Genomic DNA, 21,411 nt, shown 5'->3' on the forward strand with positions numbered 1-21,411 from the left:
AAAATATTATTCGTAATTTTTCGAACATTCCTGCTCTCAAGACGCCATGATGGATTTTTCAAGTCAAACCAATTACTATTTTTATTTTATAATTTACTATTTATTTGCAAAAAACCATTGAATGTAAGCTTTTAAATATTTAAAATTATATTTTTCCGTGTTTTCTTTTTGGAAATGTAAATAATACTGAACTTAACCCTATTAGAACTTGAGTGGTTTCTAAGAGCGCTGAAATAATTGAAAATTAATGTTTTAAGGTTGGTTCGTCATGCAATATGATTGTAGTGTAATTTAGTTAGACAAATGATGGGTAAACAATGGATAACAAGTTCTTTGATGTTATTTTAGGGCTTTTGTACAGTCGCGTACAGAGGACTTTCCACGTATTTTCCGGAAACTGTTAGCTAACCACAAGTTTTTAAACCAACCTTCAAAAAAGAGGTTCTCAGCTTGATCGGTCTGTATTTTTGAGCTTGATCTGTGCGTGACTTTTATCTAAAATGTTGGTACGGTTTTCAGTCGTATCTGACAGACTCAGGAAAAGATTTCAGGTACCTATATTATTACAAGTTCGCGCTGGAATCAAGCTGGGCTGCTAAGGGTGAAGTAAAGTAGGTACTCGTGATATGACAAACGTTTCATTACTGGTGAACCATATGGAAAAAGTGGGTTCAGTGTTCAAAAAAAAGTGCACATGGTCCATTTATATGGTCATGTGATTACCTGCTTAACCTAAGTAAAGTATTCTACTTGAAAATTGTATGCTATCAGCACCTTTATGAACGCCGCATCACCTACCTGGCTTTTTCTAATCATGTTGGGGTCGGCTTCTAATAACACGGGATGAAATTAATGATGGAGCACCTAGGCAGCCCTACACAACTAATATAAAACCATAAATTAAGAGAAAATATTCTCTACGAATCAAAAGACCAAACACACTTCCATTTTTATTTAAAAGCCACGTATTATCGACACTTCTGTCCCCGCCTATACACGCAATATATTATTCAACCCCAACTCCTTCGCTAAGCTGTCGTGATTTTACAAATGTGTGACGCGGCACACCTGACGTCTTAGACACGCCATGTCAGTCCGCCATGGACTCATGGTTAGAAGGTTGTGATTGTAAGGTGAAGGATTCGATTACCGCGTCGTTCACTATACTCAATTTTGTACTTGATATTACTTTTATTTATCTACATAGTATAAAACAAAGTCGCTTTTTCTGTCCCTATATCCCAATGTCCATTTGTACCTACGCTTAAATCTTCAAAACACACAACGCATTCAAATAAATTATAGGTATGATGACCTCTCTCACTCTCTATGTATCCCACGTGGTGATGGGGTCAGCCTTCTTAATTTTACTTCTCCACTTCGCTCTATCTGCGACATCGCTCTCAGACACCTAGCACTCCGTCATGTTTTTCGCCACTACATTTCACCATCTAGTCTTGGGGCCGCCTCTATCTTCGACCGGGGATGGAAAGTTGTAATGCCAAATCACAATCCATCAGTAAAAGCCTGGGTTTTATTATTCCAGTAGATAATTATCCCATTTTTGTGTGTAAATGTGTGAAAAAAAAAACTTATTATATTGCTCAAAATTGTAATAAACGTATATTAAAAGTGTTGTAGTGGGAAAAGGTGCTATTTTAGAAATAAAACGAGCAATATCTTTAATATATAATAACTATTTATGTATGTATATAAACATGACATCAATAAGATAAGAAAAAAATATTTTATTTATCTAAGTGACAAATTAAAGGAAATAATTATATCTTAACTTTAAACAAAGATACAACCTCACGCTACTTGTATTAATCAATTAATATTATTAAACAAAAAAAAATAATCATAATATTTTTTAAAAAACTTTTTTTTGCATTGTTGAAATCTATTTTGTGTTAACACTAAATTCTTATTTCCTAATTAATTCAACGCTGCGTAATATACAATGTTTGGGTCCGTTTAGTGTTAAAAAAAGTTAAAATTAAAATAAAAACAAAAAAAGAAAAATTTGAAAAATAATCTCCATCCAAAAGGTTTGATTTTATTTACACGTTTTTTTTTAATAAACGAAAAATACTTTTTTGTCCGAATTCGAGTCGAGATTCAATTGTTATCGATATAGAGGTGTCACATCACTAGTGGCCACTAAATGAACCCAACTTTGCGCAGAGCTATGGACAGGGCGACGCCCCATATAACTTAAGAACTACCTCTCCGAAAAATCTCTAGTAAAATCTAATTTATACAGATTTCCACACACCCCGAAAGAAAAAAAAATACCTATACTACATGAAAAATACCAGAATGAAAAGAAACCTACAACACATCACTATCTCACGGTATAAAATTTTTCTGCATAAAAATCTCCACCTTGACTAGGGACGGGCAAAGTTATCGATATTGTCGATGAATAAAAACTTTTGTTTTGTTTGTTGTATTTCTCGATATCGATAGTTTTGTGCGGCCCTAGCCCGCTATTACTAAACATAGTGGTTACCGCGCGACAATATCTGTATATCGATATAATTTATTAAACATGAATAAATGCTTGTTCCGGAGTGAGAGGAATTATCGACACTTACTTCCAATAATTCTATCGCACTTCGGAACATAAAAAAACTGACGCGACACCGTCTTTGGGAAACTCACTTCATCATCATCATCATCATCATCTCAGGCATAGGACGTCCACTGCTGAACATAGGCCTCCCCCTTAGATCTCCACAGATACCTGTTGGAGGCGACCTGCATCCAGCGACTTCCGGATAAACTCACTTATTAATGAAGAACTTTATTTTTTGTATAACTAGAAAAGAGTAAAACTGTAAATGTGATTTAAATATTGGCACGCACAATTTTAATTCACGAAATTTTATCTATTTAAAAATGTGTATGGAAACTATAAAACTACCTCAAAATTGACGATATACTTATGTCAATTTTTATGTAATTCCAAAGGCATAAACCATCAAAAATATTGAAAACATACCATAAGGCAACTGATCTATCTTCCCTTCCATATTCCATCCATTAACCAGATAAAAGACAATTTTTGACATTACCTGACAGTTTGACATCTAAGCTGTCAAACGGCCATCTTGAAAAAGGTTCGCTTCCCAAAAACGATCCCGCCTGACGCACCGATACATTGAATAATTAAAAATTCCTTTAAAAATCGCGTCCTTATAAATTAAAAAAAAATACAAATCTAGGAACATTAAGAGCTTAAAACAATGTAATGCTAAAAACTAATTTACCATATTTTTTTCTCGATTTAAAAATGTGGAAGAAGTATTGATCGTTTTTGAGCTGAAGTGATGATTCCTAATTTTTTAGGTTTTACACAGACAAATAACCAGTTCTAATCTAGCAAGAATGGTGACAGTTAAAAAAAATGATAAATTGAAAAATCATCATTTGCCTAGCCTTTACCCAAGTATATTGGAGTCAGTTACCAGTCTAACCAGATGCAGCTGAATACCAGTGTGCCATGGAGAGACTACCTATCTGACCTCCTCAACCCAGTTACCCGGGCAACACGATACCCCTTTGTAAGAGTATTGTCAGACTTTCTAACTTCTGAATACGTCTAACGATTGCCAAAGATGTTTTTACCCGCGTCCACAGATTACTGCTTTCAATAGCTGGATAGTGACAAAAACCCACGCGTGATGGCGTGATGAAGATATATACTGATTTTAATATATGGATGCTTACATAAAGAAACAGGTTACCGGTACAGACAAACCTGTACGGGTAAGTACCGATCAGTGCAGGTATAATATTTCAATACAATCCTATTCACTTATAAAGAAACAGGTAAACCTGTTTCTGTTTCAATAGGATTATATTGAAATATTATACCTGCACTGATCGGTACTTACCCGTACAGGTTTGTCTGTACCGGTAACCTGTTTCTTTAAGTAAGCACCCCACAAGCAAAATTAGGATTCACACCTCTTCAGCCCAAAAAAAAAACAATTTCAAAATACATATTAACGCACAAAAAAACTGATAAAAATCGGTGCGCTATGTCGTTTTCTTAAAATATTGTGTATTTTATATTAAAAAAAAAAGACGGCTTCGGTTGCCTTCTTTAAGGGGCCAAGCATTCTTAATCTTTCGAGAGGATAGTCTTATACTGTAGAATACAAGGTGTTGATTTGCATTTGTGCCATAGTTCAGGAGGACGACATAAAGTACGTAAATAATCGATTGGAATTACAGTAGATCGGAAATAACTAATATGCACTACTTTTTTTGTCATTGTAATGTCGTAGTATTTCAGAAGTAATCCAATTTTATGAATGAAATTTACGAATGATCGTTGCGTATTCTTTGTGTTTGCGTTTGTGTGAGGGCGCAGCACGGTTTTAAGGCCAGTAAGTTAAGTTTAAATACGGCTAGATGACATAGACGGAATTCGGAAAAAAATAAATAAAATACGTACCAATTTGTTTGTTGATTTGGGTCGAGAATCACTAGCATAATTACGTCCTTGACTATGGCACGGATGCAAATCAACAGCTTGTATATGTAGTTTAATAACTTCCCTGTCCCAGGAGTCATATGTGATACACACTGACCGTCGTACCACAAAAACTTTTAAACGTCAGTTGAACACTTGTCTAAATGACAGATTATGACGTTGAAATAAGATCCGTTTTGTGGACATATTTTTTAGACATGTGTTCAACAGATGTTTAAGTTTTTGTAGTAAAGCGTGTTTAACCATTGTGCCTGAATTTTGGACAGTGAAGTGGCTAAATTGAGGCAAAATTTCGGTTCAAATAGCGAGACCACGGTCGACCTACGATTTTGAAAAAGATCCAAAAAAATCCCAAAAATTTTGAAAATAATTGAAACTCAGCCCTTTCCCCCAACCGAAGCCCCTTTTCGAGAATAAGTTCATAGTCAAAAAATTAGTTTTTAAAAAATAAAGACATTTACATAACTAGTACATACATAATAAATTTATTCGAAATAAAAAATCCTTTTTTTATATAACTTAAATATTGTTAATACATAATTCATCACTTTTACTGATGGTAGGGCTTGACAAACATACAGACTCTATTTTGTTATAATTTCAATTACATTTTTAAATTAAAAAAATCACGCATTAAATAATTTATTTTTCAGTAAAATCATATTTAATAAATAAATCAAAATTAATTATTTTTAAATTAACTTGTGACAACATATGACATAGTCACGTCAAATGTCGACATTGTCAGTCAAAATACAAAATTACAACGGTATACATTTTCTATACAAAAACGACTTGGCCGTTATTGACTGACAATGTCGTTAATGACTGACAATATCATTACTGACTGACAAAAGCGTTAACAAAATCCATTTGACAATTTCACACCCTACCACCAGAATTTGGGTATTTTTTTGACAATTATGTTACATATTATTTTTTAAAATATTTTTGTACGTAGCTGCAAACATTAAAAAGTCTTATTGTATTCCAAAGTTTATAAATGACCATAATATTATGAAATAATCTTCCTATGTGAATTTTTACTAATTTATTTATCTTCTTTTCAAGAAAAAAATATGTAACACAACTGACATTGATCCGAGAAACATATTATTAAAAAAAAGAATATACTACACCGGGCTAAATTAAAAATAATAAATAATTGTGCAAAGGAAAACTCCGAAGGAAAAGGGTATTTTGAAAAATACATGATTTTCTTACCATCAGACCGTCGGAACGCAAATCAGAACGCGCGCCAACTCACCAAAAATGTATAATTTTGAGATCATACAATTTCACATATTTTTTATTAAAAAAAAATCATACCGAATTTATAATTTAACTAGCTTTGCAATGCATATGAAAATTTCGTATAAAATTTTTACACGAAAATAGTTCGGTTTCGGTATTTATACATCGATATCGAAAAAATCCGATACCCAAAAAACTTGGTATCCAAAATACCGATACCAATAGAAAAATGATATCGAAAAGTCTCAACACTTCAAACTCCGAAACCGAACTATTTCCCATTACCGAATACCAAAAAATCCGTATCTAAAAAAATACCAGTTTTGTATACTCAAGTTGTCAATAAAAAGATTTTATTTTGATTATGTAAGAGTTTCGGTATTACCGTATTACCGAACTACTTGAATACGAAAGAGCTTCGGTATTACCGATACCGAACTACAAAAAAAACCGAACGTACCAAAACTTCGGTAACGGTATCTTTCAGACGGTAAAAAAAAATTAAAAGAAAAAAAAAATACTTTTTTTCTCGGCAAGTCGGCGGCGCGTCAGTTATTTTCGAAAATGAACGGTTCACTGCATAAAATAGTCCGGGTGTTCGGGATCCTTCTCGAACCTCTTGGCCTCCTCCTGCATGCTTTCCTTTATTTTCAAAATCGCTGCCGACTCGGTTTGGTCGTTTTGGTCGCCGCCGGGGCCACCGAAACCTGGTTTTTAAAAATAAACTATTTATGATTGTCGATTGTTGATACTGTACATTTTTGGTCGATTGTCAACTAAAACTAGAAGCAATATAAAATAAAAAAATATATACAAACACAATTCGGACAGTATGTATATTTTACAAGGTGCAAAATAAAATTGGGACAGAAAAAAGGAAGGAAAATCGTCTCTATGATAAATCGTACTAGGACGAAAGATTTAACAAAAATAATATACGCAGTATTTTGGGAAGTCGAAAAAAAGAAAAGACTCAGGCAAAACATCTAGCCCAACTAAAATTGAATTTACCGGAGAGCTTATTTTAATTTGAAAACCCAGCATTTCTGCTAACTAAGCCTTTCAAGCTCTCATAACTACACAAATTTCAAAAAAAAAAAAAACATCACTTTCTAATACTTACTTAAGTTGTAGTCTCCCATTCCCGACCCAGAGTCTTCCCGGGGGGTTCCCGGGCCTCCCCCTCCCACGCCTCCGGGCGACGACTTCATGCCGTCGACTCCCCCCAGCCCTGAGACAAGACACCTGAAGGTTACCTTTATTATCACATCGGGAGTATAGATTACAAACTATTTGGTTGCAAACCTCTTTGGATGGCATGGTGAATGAAAAAAAAATAGTTAGTATGTCTTTTTGATAGCCTTTAACAGCCAGTTTCTTCATCAAAGGTAAAAGCCAAAGTAATGTCGCAAAGTAAAAGTAACGGTCAAAAACGTTTTTTCTATTAGTGTTGCCTTTATATAACGAATTTGACCGTTACTTTTACTTTAGACATTACTTCGACTTTTACTTTAGATGAACACACTGGCTGTAAATAATGGACACGTATTCTTTTCTCCTACAAATAACAACGAAGACACGTGTTGCACGTTTGAATTTTATGTTAAGTCCCTTATAAGGCACTTGGAGTATAAAATTGACTTGAACGTGATGCCACACTTAAATCGTTCTTTATATATAAATTCGTTCTTATTTATTATAATTTATTATGCGTTCTTTAAATAGTAAATATTTAATGAATTGTCAAAATAAAAAAAATAGGTGTCCAATATTTTTTGCTACTCTAAAAAACAGACTAATTAGAATCACTTTTTATTTCTGTCATAACGCCTATTCAAGGCAAGGTGACTGTTTGAATTTAGTAATATTGAGGATTCCATGCTTTTTTTTTTGAATCGGTTAGTTCTTCTTAAGTTATGTTAGTATGTTCCAGCGTTTGAAAGATCATTTTAAGTGAGTAATATTGGTTGCCAGAGTGAGAACAAAATCCCATACATTTATGAAGTTTAGGTATGCAAAACATATGGTTTTTCTGTATGGGGGTATTTATTCTCACAGTGGCAGCAAATGTAGTTTTTATTCTTTCGAAATAAATGCCTTTTGATGATGACGCGGTATGCGACCTAATTAATATGATGACAAAGCAAATAGGTACTGAGCATGGCGGAATTTTGCCGAAGCTCATTATTAAAAAAAGCTCTAGTGGACGAAAATAAATATAAATCATAATTTTGGAATTCTCTAGAATAGGACCACACTCAAAAGACATGCCAATATCTTGGCAATCCTCGCAAAAATTTTAAAACCGAATTTCCAAGTTTTCCTAATAATTTTGAACAAAGTTAGGTATTATACGAATTTCAGTGACTTGCTTCATTCTCTTTGAATTTAATAACAAAAATAAAGGTACCTCTAACTAATGGTTTTGTTTCTGAAACCATGAATGATCATAGTACAATATAATTACCACCATCGGTTTCGAAAATTTTGTAAAACAAAGTTGCAGACAATTTAATTGTGTGTAAACCTCTGTGTTTACAGAGGTTTCTGGATATTTAATAACCTAAAAAAAATGAATAAAATTTTACTGTTGAAGAATTCGACAACAAAACACTAACAAAAATGTGTGGTTGATTTTAAAAGGAAAACTTAATTCCTATACCACTTACATGATGTAAACCACAACCAAAATTTTTTATGAAAAAGAAAAATAAAAAAATAATAAAGCAGGGCTCTGACACGCCGCTTTTAAGCGCCAAAAAACATAATGAAAGCATTTTTTTTTTAATAACTATAGACCAATAAAGCGACACGAATCGGCGCCGCACAACCCACCGCAACCAAACTCTTTTTCAAAAAACCTTTTTTTTTGTATTTTTTTTTTATCTTTTTCTGTTTTAAAAATCACGCTAGTGTCAGAGCCCTTATGGCTACTGTACACATCGGGTTATGTTGATAGACTTAATAGTCTAATATTCCAGGACTATAAGATGATATATTCTCAGAAATAAACTGCATGGGACTTTGTTTTTAAGTGTATGCGTAACTTGTTATGTGTTAAGTGATAAAGGTCGGTAAAAATACACTTCTGCTTCTGTTATGCTAATCTGATATGTAAGCTATTACTACCAAGTTTCATCGAAATCCTTCCAGTATTTTAAGTTCGAAAGAGCAACAAACTTACCCGCTTGTGAATGAAGAAACAGGATATAAGTAGCTGATTATATTGATGGGACCTATTTCAGCTCTTTTTTCTTAAACATTAAATTCTAATTTAACAAAACTGAACTGAACATGATAAAATGGCCACCGGACCGGGCAGGTATGCATACACTCAAAGTACATAACCACTACTTTATGTCAATTTAGTTCTGAGAAAATATGTAACAATTCGAGCTACATTTCTTGCTCAAAAAGGAGCTTACGTTACATATATAGGTGTATGAATGTATTTACTGGTCCAACATAGGCCACAGTGTACATTAACCAAATACCGACACTGGCGGTAAAGGAAGGGTTTTCCAAGAAACCCTATCCTGGTGCAGCCCCACCTTCCGTGGCCGGCTGCTGGGGTAGGTGCTGCGACGCCGGCCCGTGGTCCGCGGGCAGAGGGAACTCGGCCCCCAGCGCTCCACCCACCGGCTTCATCAGTGTGTACATGTTCTCGCCCCCTGCCGCGCATACAGTATGCGTGACTTTACCGTAACCCAAATTTTTTTAATCGGTAATTTTTTTTTTCGAGGTCGGTAATTTTTTTTTGTATTTTTTTTTTTTTTTTGGTTGTCATAGACAAAATTATTTTTTTTAAATTTTTTTTTTCGTGTAATTTATTTAATAAAGGGTTGTTTTTTTGTTAAAATGGCAAGCGAAAAAAAATGCGGATTTAAAATTTATTTACATGTTTATTTATTAAGCAAAAAAATAAAAATAATCTAAAAACAAATGAAAAAAAAAAACAATTTTGTCTATGAGAAGGGAACTACAAACTAAAGTACACATTTTTTTATTACGAAACTGGTATCAAAAGATTTTTAATTTTACTTAAATTTTAATTTTGCTTTCAAATTCTCAAATAACGACTTCTAACACCAGCTTCCATATTTCTCGAAAATAAAATATTTCGAGAAAAATTCTTAAAAACTAAAGAAGAGTCTATACAGAAAATAAAAACTAAAAAAAAATAGTTTTTTTACAAAAAAAAAAGCGTAGTACAGAAATGAACCAAGCACATATGAGGTGAACCAAAGTTGTGAGAGAATGAAGCAAGCGAAACGGAAAGAAAGAAAGAAAGTAAATACATTCACTAGGAAAGATGCTGTTTGTCAGTTTTGTAGATAGCATCGGTGAAGATGAGTTTACATAGTATTTTTAATTTTTTTATCATTTTTTTATAAAAAACATCATTATAATGACACCGGATAAACCATGAATTTGGAAAGTTTTTCTTGTTTTTTTTTTTTTAATGTTTTCTTTCTTACCTTTTTTATGTATTCTCATCTTCAAAAACACATAAAATTAAGATCTAGTGCGACATTTAAATACCTTGTATTAAGTGACCTGCGAACTTCGTAAACTCTTGTTAAAATAAAATAAAAAAAAGTTACTTTTTTTGGTTAACTTGAGCGTTTCCTTCGACTTTTACTGAAAAAATAATGTTAAAGGCGGCAGCTGGGATTGACGGCGAAAGTTATTTGAAAATCTTTATTTGTTTTTTTCATTTTTTTTTTTTTTAATAATCAAACAACTTTCAAATGATATGGTTAACACAGGAAGCTTTTTGGAGGTATCGAGTTTCTTTTTTAATAAAAAAAAAAACGAAAAAATATTTTTTCAATTTTTTTTTAACCACAATAACAACCACTAGTGTTGATTGGCACTTTAAAAAATTACCTACAATTACTGAGCATTTTTTTAATTCTTAAAATTACCCTAAACCCCTTTTTATTAATAATAATTAATTTTCAAAAAAAAAAACTCGACCACTCGACCGCTCGTCCATCACCCCGCCACCTGATTCCAATCTCTAAACTCACCGGAATTGGACGAGTCTTGTGGGCTTGGCATGATCGGTGTCGGTGGGCCCGGGGGCCCGTTGCTGCCCGGCGGGGCCCCGTACGCGCCCGGAGAGCCCCCTGAGTAGTTGAGCGGGGCCGCGCCGCCGCCGCCGCCGCCACCGCTACCCCCGGCCCACGCGCCTCGAGGTCCCATACCCATTGGTGGCATACCTGGTGTAAATATATGTTTCAATCTACTGAGCTTTTTTTTAACGACGTCAAAAATCATCAAATGACCCCTCCCGCTACGGGTTAGCAGCGGTGAGGGAGTGTCAGACTCTTACTGACTAAACACCGTCGTGTTCCGTCGTAGGCCTTTTATGTACCACGGCCACGGTATCTCTTTCGAACAACCCGCAGCCCGGGCAGGCCTTGGACCTGCTGGGCCCCGCTGGGGTCAATCTACTGAGCTAGGGCAGACTTTTCCAATGGCGTGATAAGTTTTACCTCAAAAATATATTTGACAGTTTTTGTATAGAAAATAAGTAAAACTGTCATATTTATTCCTCGTAATAGGAACTAAATGATGATAAAAAATAAGACCATATTGGAGTACTTGATACTCAAAGGGCTTAAGAGGGAACATGGTAGGTTTTAGTCAGTAAGAGTCTGACACTCCCTCACGCTGCACGCACAGCGGGAGGGGTCTTCTGATAATCTCCTACCTTAAAAAACCTATTATTTGCAGCTTGCTATTTCCCAAATTCCTTACTCTGTTTGGAAAGTATTTTAGGGAAAAAATAATTATTATGTACTCTCTAAAATTATTGAAGGGGCTTCAAAAGTCATTGTGTTTTCGTCTGGCTACGCACCCAAGCTACCTAGTGCGCAGGCGGAATACTTAATACTTACTACTTAATACTTGCGCAAAGTGAAAAGTCACGATCCAAGATACACTTATAAAAAAATCCTATTGATACTTGCCTGTATTGTAACTGGCATAATTCATTTACAGGTAATCTTTAAGCTTTCACCTCGAACTTTGAAGAGTGGGTTTACACTGTGCAGTAGACATTTTTTTCCTAAGATAACTACTGCGCCATGCAGCCAACTGCAGACTGGCAAATACACGTTGTCGTCCAAGTTTTTAAAATATTATAAAATACTAAAATATTGAAAAAGACCACAATATACTGCAGATAAATTGATGTACATGTTGATAATATTTAAAAAAAAAAAAACAACTTTTCAGTACATTTCATGAAACTGTAATCTAACAATAAAGCTGAAGAGTTTATTTGTTTGCGCTAATCTCAAGACCTGCTGGTCCGATTTGGAAAAATCTTTCAGTGTTAGATATATAGATATATCGGGTGTGTCGTTTACAATCACATTAAATCATATCACATATACTTTATGATATTCTATGGCGAATTGTAAAAAAAATTACCTGATCCATTCAGGGGTTTAACCACAGGAGTAATTTTTCGTTTTTATAATTTACAACATCATGTGTAAAGCAGAGATAAAGTTAAGAGTATCGTATGTTCTGATCAGTTGACAGCTGTCAGTTTTCAAGGGAGAATTTTAGTTGTTTGTAATGACTGACTTTTATATGGTGTTCTCATTTTTGCACATTTTTATTCCATTTACTTTGTTTGAAAAAAACATTTTTTTATTTTTACGTATTTTTCTTTTATCTTTGTGTTAATCGACATATATTAACCAGTATATTAACGCATTTCATTAAATGTGATTATGAACGACACACCCGATATGTATAGACTTTTTATCCAGGTATAGTAAAATGCTAATCACAAATACTAGGGTAGTGACATACCTGGTCCCTGTGGCGGCGGGCCGCGCATGCCGGCGGCGTAGGCGCCCGGGCTCATGGGCCCCATGCCGGGCCGCGGCGGCGTCATGCGCGGCCCGCCCAGCACTCCGCCGCCGCCCCGCTCCAGAGAATTGCCCATCATGCCCTGACCTGTGCAACCACGAATGTTTTAAGCAAGAGAGATAAAGTATTTTAGCTTGTAAATAGATTATAAAGCAATCTATACTTCTATACTAATATTGTAAAGAGAAAAACTTTGTTTGTAATGGATAAACTCAAAAACACCTACATTATCTGCGAGTAACACAGGCTATATTTTATCCCAGTACGCGCAGTAGTTCCTCCAAGCGGACGAGGGTGAAACCGCGAGTAAACGGCAAGTAGATTATAAAGAAAACTTATAGTTTGTCTTAAAAACGCGTTAGAGTAAAATATTAAAAAATCAGAAAAGAAAATTATTTTCATATTTTTTTCTTTATCCAGAGAATTAAATACAAAAAAAATATAATTTCACACTTTGATAGACTTTTCTAACTTATCGGTAGATGTCGCTGCCATCGACATTTCGTATCACTTTAACTTTTTTGCTTTTGTGTTCTTATTAATCATGTCATTATTTTTCTCATATCCAAAGCCAGGGTGAAACCGCAGACAAAAAGCTAGTAAGAATAATAAATGTAAGTGCATACCTGGAGGCCCATTAAAATCATTGCCCATGCCCATCCGTACGGCTCCTCTCGGTCCTCCACCGGAGTACCAAGGTCCTATAAACGGTTGTCCAGTGCCCATTAGCTGTGGTTGTGGTCCGTGGGGAGATGGCTGAGATCCGGGATGCGGTGCGGGCGGTGACGGTCGGAGTGGAGAGTTGGGGAAGAATCCAGGGGGCATGCCTCCGCCACCCATGCCTGGAATTGAAGATTCGTTTGTGTTGAGTAATTGTAACATTTTTTGCTATATATTATATGGATAGTAGTAGATAAGTAGATAAAACAACTTCCAAACTTTTTTTACAGATACTTGAACCCATGGTTTTCATGGTGGAAAAATTTGGGAACTTTGTTTATAACCATGCGTTCATGTACCTATCTGTCACTAATTTACCAGTCACTCTATCTAGTGTCTGTTTCTCACAGTTAATTTAAAATAATGGATTAATTCATTTGGAAGGGCTACTTTTTTCTTATTATTTCAAAAACATACTCTTCGTATATTCTTTTATTTTTGATGAATTTCTGTTTTTTTTTCATGTTTGAGTTCATGAGTTGATTTCATGATCTCAACTTAAGCTTACAAGAGATTTTTTTTATACAAATGATAAAAGCAGGGTCCACTGTATATATTTTATTATAAGTCTCAATATGGTTAAATGTTTTCATGTTTAAATCTATTTCTTATTTAGTTATGTTGTTTTATCTTTCAAAATAACAGAAATGCTCCATCTACAGCTTATTCTTTGAAAATATGAACATTTTAGAAAGTATACTTTCTACTTGTCCCGGTATAAGTAGCATGAAAGTAAAAATGTTACATATTTTGCACTTTGAAGCTTTCAGTTTGTTAAGTCAATTATAGAAATAGAATTATTGTAACAGCATATTGTTATACTATTAAACTACAACATAAAAATATGAAATGTAGAATGATGTAGCCATCATCCCATTTTGCCAGTTCATCGATTCACATTAGCAACAAGTCAAAACAGCACATAACTGTGATAAAACTGTTATCAGGCAGCTCTATTTGTTTTTACCATAGATCAGACAAATTGTATGCCATTCCTTACATGCCACAATTTGTGGGTTAGACACACATTTCACATAAAAACAACCAAAACATACATCTAAACGTATTAAAATCACGAGGAATAGCAACAAGACAGTTAAACTCAGCTAAATAAACACATTACAATCGGAAAAACCTAGTTTTCTCAAGCCAAAAGATAAGAAAAATGTTGCCCCAAAAACATGTTGTAAATTACAAGATTGAGCGTCGTAGGTGCGATTATTCGCGTATTTAGCACACGTACCGTCGTTGGGCGGCGCCGGGCCGGCGTTGTGTCCGATACCGTTGACTCCATAACCAGAATTGACAAAACCATAGTCGTGGAAAGCCTTCGCTTCTGATGAGTGCTCACAAGTGTCCCGTCGCTCCGGCGCGGCACAGTACAGGTCCCAGAACACGCACCACCACGAGTGGAGGAACCCGGGCGGCTCGCCCAGTGTTATATTCTTCTCCCATCGTATTTCTGACAAAAATGTTTGAGCCGCTTTGGTCGCACCGACATGAAGCAAGTATTCGTACACATAGAGCGCCAATTTCTCGCGAGCCTGAGCGTCCGAAGGCACCGTAGAGCCCTTGCCCTTGGCATACATATCGACTGGAAGCCGACTTTTATGATGATATTGTTTATTATTTACATTAACGCTTTATATCAATAAATTCGACTACACAAAATGTCATTGATCGATGGCGACATTTGGCGTCTGTGGCATAGAGAAATTGGTTTGTTCTCGGCGTGCAGATAGCTGTCATAAAATTATTGTTAATAGGTTAGCACAGATATATAAACTGTTGTCTATAGATGAATCTAGGTTTATATCACAGACAACATTATTTAATGAATAATGAATGACCATCCATATCCAACAAATAGTGATGCAAAATAAAATTGATTAATGCTGAGACTACTTCTTACGTGGGCATAGATTCGTATCCCGTTGACGCTCCAACGATCTTCTGCTCTACATTAGCAGGAGAAGTGAGAAGGTTCATCATCTCTCCCTATTCTATCCTACATTTTTTTTATCCGACCTCCAAGAAGGGTTGGTTCATTTGTGTAATATAGAAATCTTATACTCACTCAAATGGTACGCTATGCAGTTACAAATTACAAAATCGGTGGTAAACAGAATAATTGTGCATTGCAGAATTTACGCAGTCAGTAAAATCCATCAATTACAATATCATCGAAATAATTTACAATAATGTTTTAGAAACTTCTCCTTGTGCCCAGCAGTGGGACGATAAAAAGGCTGTAACAGTAATGTTTTAGAATAACCTGATAACTCGAAAAATACTTGTACACTAGATTAGAGCCAAAAACATTCACAAAATGGATTCCTCCTCTTCTGTCAATTTACAAGTGCTGTCGTCAAAACCCCAACTCATTTTAAGAGAAGAGTTGACGATCAATTAAATTGTGAAATATTGCATTAATAAAAAAAAAACATCAATCCAAATCAAAGCACAACCTTCAACGTATTTTCACGGAGGAAGAAAAGATAGCGGAGATACCATATGGTAGGCGTAATCAGTTAGTTCTTTGTCCCTTGAAAACCAATCTGTCGTGTAACTTACACGACAGATTGGTTTTTTACACGGTGTAAGAGCGGAGCTAGTAACGTTCCCCGAACATTATTTATGACTTATTCATTGGTCATTTGATACCTTCTAAATTCTATCGGTCTATTCCATTTAATCGGTCAGTAAGGTTACAAAATTCGTAATCGTCGATGGATAATTCTAATTATAATTTTTATCCCATTGCGGTTATTCAAGTTATTAACACTTCTTGATGCACAAAATATGAACATACATTTTTCTTTCTTTGGCTCGCACGCTACGGAACCACAGGAAAATACTAGTCTTTCACAAACCATAGACACTAATTAAATTATGAATTACTTTTTAAATTACATTACCAGACGAAAACAAACTGAAACTCTAGGAAGGTCTCCGCTTGTCTATTCCTTCTTCCTTTTCGTGCGGCCGTGTCACCGCGTGGTTCACAGCCGCGTTTCAATAAGAAACATACAAAATGGCAATCCGCCCTGTATACAGGCCGACAATCGTCAAAAAGAGGACGAAAAGATTTATCCGCCATCAATCGGATCGCTATGACAAACTTAAGCGAAACTGGCGTAAACCCAGAGGTAAGTACGCGTGTTCATCCCATGTCGGCAATGTTACTGTTAATCACAATTTATATCCTTGTTTTGACTATTATTTTTGATTTAGAGGGAAATCCAGCATATTACATTACTAATTTGCGTGTTTACAATAACTAACAATAAAAATGCACTTATCAAAATGTCCATGGTGAGGTTATAATTTCACCATAGTGAGGTATATTTTTTTGACAAACCTTTTTTCTGTAAACTCTTTGCTTAGAAACTCATTATAAATTAGACATACCACGAAGTTTGACCCTCATGTCTATGGAATTAACGAAAGAAACACCAAAAAGTTTGTATTATGGCTCGAATCATGTCAACATTAGCCAGATTGTGTTTTCAGTACAACTTCTTTTTCTAATGGATATTCAACTAAAATACCTACTGTACTTCTTCCTTATAGATTTTCAATAAATCCAAAAAAATATATTTACTTAGTTACCCACATTTTTAGTTTGTAAACATATTTTTACCTGACCGCACCAGAAAGGGTTATGTTTAACCAAGATATTACTCACTTTATTTTAATTTATATTAGCAAATAACTACTATTAGACTACTTTAAGATTTACTAACTATGCAAGGGCACTCTGTGTTATTCATTCCATATGATAATTACAATTTGTTACCTTGCTATATTAAATCTACCAAATCCTATTCCATGTAGCTTGCATGTGGCTACCTGGTCATAGTGGTGGATACAATTTTATTACCATCATCTTCTGCTTAGCTTTCTCTTACTGTTTTAGTCGGCTTCCAGTCTAACCAGACGCGACTGAGTACCAGTGTCTTACTTGGAGATAATAACTATCTGACCTCCAGAAAGTTACCTGGGCAACCTGATACACTTTGGTAAGACTGTTTGGCAGACTCTGGCTAGTGGGCAAAGAACCTGTCATCAGTCATTACGGGTAGTCAGAAGCCAATAAGTCTGGCAACCAGTCTTACCAAGTTGTATTGAGTTGCCCAGGTAACAGGGTACAGGAAATCAGATAGGCAGTTGCTCCTTGTAAAACACTGGCACTCCGCTGCATCCAGTCTAAACTGTTAACGCCAAGTTAGTTGGGAAGAGGTTAGGCAGAAGATTCACTTAATTTAAAAAACACAGCATTATGTTATCTAATAAGACAAAGTTGTGACCGAATCATTGTATGTTTACAGGTATTGACAACAGGGTGCGCAGGCGTTTCAAGGGTCAGTACTTGATGCCAAACATCGGTTACGGCTCAAACAAGAAGACCCGTCATATGCTACCCAATGGTTTCCGTAAGGTAAGAGTCCCATCAGTTAAGATATTATCTTCTGCTGTCTATTTAATTTATTTATTTATCTAACTTTATGGAATCAAACAATTACAAAGGCGGACTTAATGCCATGAGCATTCTCTCCCGTCAACCTTAAGGTGATGCAGAGATAACATGGTAGGTGCATTACTTACTTAGAAAGACATGTATTTAACCACCTACTTACAGGATTTGATCCATGCTCTTGGTTAAAACAGCCTGTAGATTCTGTCTTTAAGTGGGCTAACTGAAAAAAATTCACAAATTGGTTCGGTAGTTCCTGGGTTAATCAGGTTGAAACAAACTTCAGCTCATAATATTGGGCTGCAATTCACTTCAATTACTGTGGCCTCGGTACATAAAGGGCTCCAGAAGGTACATGGCGGGTTTTAGTCAGTAAGAGTCTGACACTCTCTCACGCTCAACACAGTGGGAGGTTTCGTTTGACGATGTCCCACCAAAATATAATTTATCTATGCTGTAGTGTTCTACCATAATATAAGTTATGGGAAAAATCTGTCATCATCCCCCGAGCCTTTTCCCAATCACGTTGGGGTCGGCTTCCAGTCTAACCGGATTCAGCTGAGTACCAGTGCTTTACAAGAAGCGACTGCCTATCTGACCTCCTCAACCCAGTAACCCGGGCAACCCGATACCCCTTGGTTAGGCTGGTGTCAGACTTTCTGGCTTCTGACTACCCGTAACGACTGCCAAGGATGTTCACTGACAGCCGGGACCTACAGTTTAACGTGCCATCCGAAACACAGTCAATGGTGTCTAAGATATACTTAGAAAGTACATACAAACTTAGAAAAGTTGCATTGGTACTTGCCTGACCTGGGATCGATCCCGCGCCCTCATACTTGAGGTTGGTTATTTATGGGAAAAATCTGTATTAAAACTTAATAGTACATGCAAGGGCACTCTGTGTTATACATTCTATATGATAATTACAAATCTACCAAATCCTATTCCATGTAGCTTGCATGTGGCTACCTGGTCATAGTGGTGGATACATTTCTCCTATGTACCTATATACATAGAAAAAAAATATAGTGAGTGTAGACTTGCTTCTATACACGTTGTTTTAACAAAGTTTGTTTAGATGTTTAACCATATTTACTGCAAAATGATTGCCAATTCAGTTCAGTCAAAATTTTGTATGGAGATAATATAATTGTAGCTTTCTTTCTGTCTTCGAAATGTTATATGTTTTAAAAGATGGTGTGAAAATACTGAAAACTGATGTCCAACAAATCTATCTTATGCATTTGACAAAACTTTCAAGGACTCAATATTAGTAGCTTCCCTAAACAAATTATGTCTCCAAGTTACAAATTTCCGCGGCTCTGGTAAATAAAGGCCTCTAGAAGGAACATGGTGGGTTTTAATCAGAAAGAGTCTGACACTCCCACACACTGCACCCACAGCAGGAGGGATCATTTCATGATTTCACATAGAAAAAGAGTTGCCAAGTTACCAAGTATTTAATTTCTACTTGTCTTTCCTCAGGTCCTGGTCCACAACGTGCGCGAGCTCGAGATCCTGATGATGCAGAACAGGAAATACTGCGCAGAGATCGCTCACGGCGTCTCCTCCAAGAAGCGCAAGACCATCGTGGAGCGAGCCCAGCAGCTCAGCATCAGGGTCACCAACTCCGCAGCCCGCCTCCGCAGCCAGGAGAACGAATAAATTAAGGATAATTATTAAAAAAAGTTTAAAAAACTAAGTTTTGAGTTTTCTTTGTTCTAGTTCCTGCTTACATTACATAAAATGCTTTCCTACGATAGGTACTTAAGTAAATAATTTATTTGATCATTTACCAAAAAGTACTGTAACTGAAAAACTTTATAATGTTCTCAAAAATAATTGCAATTGGTGGGGATTGAACTCACAACGTGCTTCGGCTTCTCACACAAGATTGACCGGTAATCACCTCGATCGCTCAATGCGAGTTGCTGATTTCAGACTTTACAGTAAAGATTTCCTGAAAATATTTTCTTTCACTACTTAGTCATTGAGAACTTCCTCCTTTTTGGCAAGTCGGTTCAAAATTATTCATTGTAAAAACGACTACCCTCTGTATAGGCTAAGCTTTGTTCGGGTACGGGAAGTACCTAGTTGCGCCGAGACTCGGGAAAGAGATGTTAATAAAATTCCAATTAAAAAAAAGACATTGTTTTTGCTCATCGTTGATCATTAAACTATGTTCAGGCTTTGCGCATTTAACGTCACACGTAAATCGTAAAATAAATAAATGGAACAGGAAAATCGCTGAATGATGAAAATAAACAATAACGATATCGACAGCAGAAAAGGTAGGGATTTTACTCATTGTTTATAATCAAACTACATAATAATTTCAGATTTTGCGCATTTCACGTTATATGGTACGTAATTTTTTGAAAATTACGTAACGGCAAAATGGCGAACTGCGTGTTCAGTGTCGCGTGCTCTGCGCTAATATTTTGTGCTTCGAGGCTGACACTGAGGGGACGGTAGTATGCGATAGCTAGATATGCTCGGTTGATATAACTAGCTTCTATTTACAATGGAAGACGCGATATATTATGGGTCCTTACCATGTTCCATATCCTTTAGTTTATATAGAAGAAAGAAAAACCTTTCATCATACCTACATATCTTCCGGCTCCATCTTCAAATTACTTTGACAGTACCATATTATTGTATTGTCATCAGAACTACATACAGCTGCCAATATTCATAACGCTAGTACGATTCTTATAGGTACCTAATATTTTTATTTCTTTTTATTCTCAGGTACCTATGTTTTGATGTTTGCTCCTAGCAAAGCACTGGTAGGTACCTACGTAGTAGTTAAGAAAAGTGTTTTCATGTAGAAAATAGCCCGAGCAGAGTGAACGCAATTTCTCGTATTTATACTGTACAGACGTGCCAAACAAAAAGGCGCGAGCGAAGCGAGCGCGAACATTTTTGTTCAGGTCGAGGACTAAGGTTAAAAAAGTGTTTTTATGTAGAAAATGGTCCGCGAAGCGAAATAGAAATAAGCGCGAGCGAAGCGAGCGCGAAAATTTTTATTCAGTTCGAGAACTAAACGTAGATAAAAACGCTTTCTTGCTGTATGACAAATATACAGTTATAAACAAGAAACTTTTGAAAAGTATTGTGTGCGCAAAAAAGGGCGCGTACGTTTTTTATTCCAGCAACAGTAAAACATTTTCTGTGAAAACTTCAATTGTCTTACTATTGGTACCTAAGGGTTCATGAGATCAGGGCCGTCTCTAGCTCATGTAGCGCCTGGGTGCAATCATCACCCAAGCGCCACCTAGAAAGAATTTGAGTAGTACATATTGATCGAAGTACTTTGCAAGGAATATAAATAAGAAAGTTCGAACGAAAGTCACTTTTTTGGTAGGTATAGGACTTAAAAAATGTTTCCAAATCATTGTAGGCTCAAACTTTTGGCCAGATTTAAGTTATGAAAGTCGAGAGAGCACAACGTAATTGTAAAAATTTGCGCGAGCGTAGCGAGCGCGCAAATTTTTTAATTTTGGGACACAAAAAGTTCATAAGTTTTAAAATGCGCTGTAAAGTAACAAGC

General features: G+C 35.7%; 2 protein-coding genes and 1 non-coding gene across 6 annotated transcripts; 2 read left to right on the forward strand and 1 right to left on the reverse strand.

Moving 5' to 3' along the window:
• Positions 1-1,677: 1,677 nt before the first annotated feature.
• On the reverse strand, positions 1,678-15,107 carry LOC126056132 (single-stranded DNA-binding protein 3). 4 transcript variants are annotated; one of them, XM_049847870.2, is made up of 7 exons: positions 14,619-15,106; positions 13,282-13,497; positions 12,596-12,742; positions 10,795-10,986; positions 9,313-9,432; positions 6,885-6,992; positions 1,678-6,468 (listed from the first exon to the last, which is right to left on the reverse strand). In XM_049847870.2, the coding sequence occupies exons 1-7, from the start codon at positions 14,962-14,964 to the stop codon at positions 6,335-6,337; spliced, it is 1,263 nt and encodes a 420-aa protein (XP_049703827.1). In that variant the 5' UTR covers positions 14,965-15,106; the 3' UTR covers positions 1,678-6,334. The 4 variants fall into 4 exon arrangements, with proteins under 4 accessions (XP_049703827.1, XP_049703828.1, XP_049703829.1 ...); XM_049847872.2 differs by having other exon boundaries at positions 6,347-6,486; positions 14,619-15,107; XM_049847871.2 differs by lacking the exon at positions 9,313-9,432 and having other exon boundaries at positions 14,619-15,105.
• A 1,201-nt stretch (positions 15,108-16,308) lies between these two features.
• On the forward strand, positions 16,309-19,557 carry LOC126056134 (large ribosomal subunit protein eL32). The gene is made up of 3 exons (XM_049847888.2): positions 16,309-16,524; positions 17,707-17,816; positions 19,341-19,557. Exons 1-3 carry the CDS (start codon positions 16,410-16,412, stop codon positions 19,518-19,520), a joined length of 405 nt encoding a protein of 134 aa, XP_049703845.1. The 5' UTR covers positions 16,309-16,409; the 3' UTR covers positions 19,521-19,557.
• On the forward strand, positions 17,124-17,250 carry LOC126056225 (small nucleolar RNA psi18S-841/snoR66). The gene has a single exon (XR_007511926.2). It is a non-coding gene; the product is annotated as a small nucleolar RNA psi18S-841/snoR66 (small nucleolar RNA).
• Positions 19,558-21,411: the final 1,854 nt, after the last annotated feature.

This window comes from Helicoverpa armigera, chromosome 30, assembly GCF_030705265.1.
Source record: "Helicoverpa armigera isolate CAAS_96S chromosome 30, ASM3070526v1, whole genome shotgun sequence".
NCBI lineage: Eukaryota > Metazoa > Arthropoda > Insecta > Lepidoptera > Noctuidae > Helicoverpa > Helicoverpa armigera.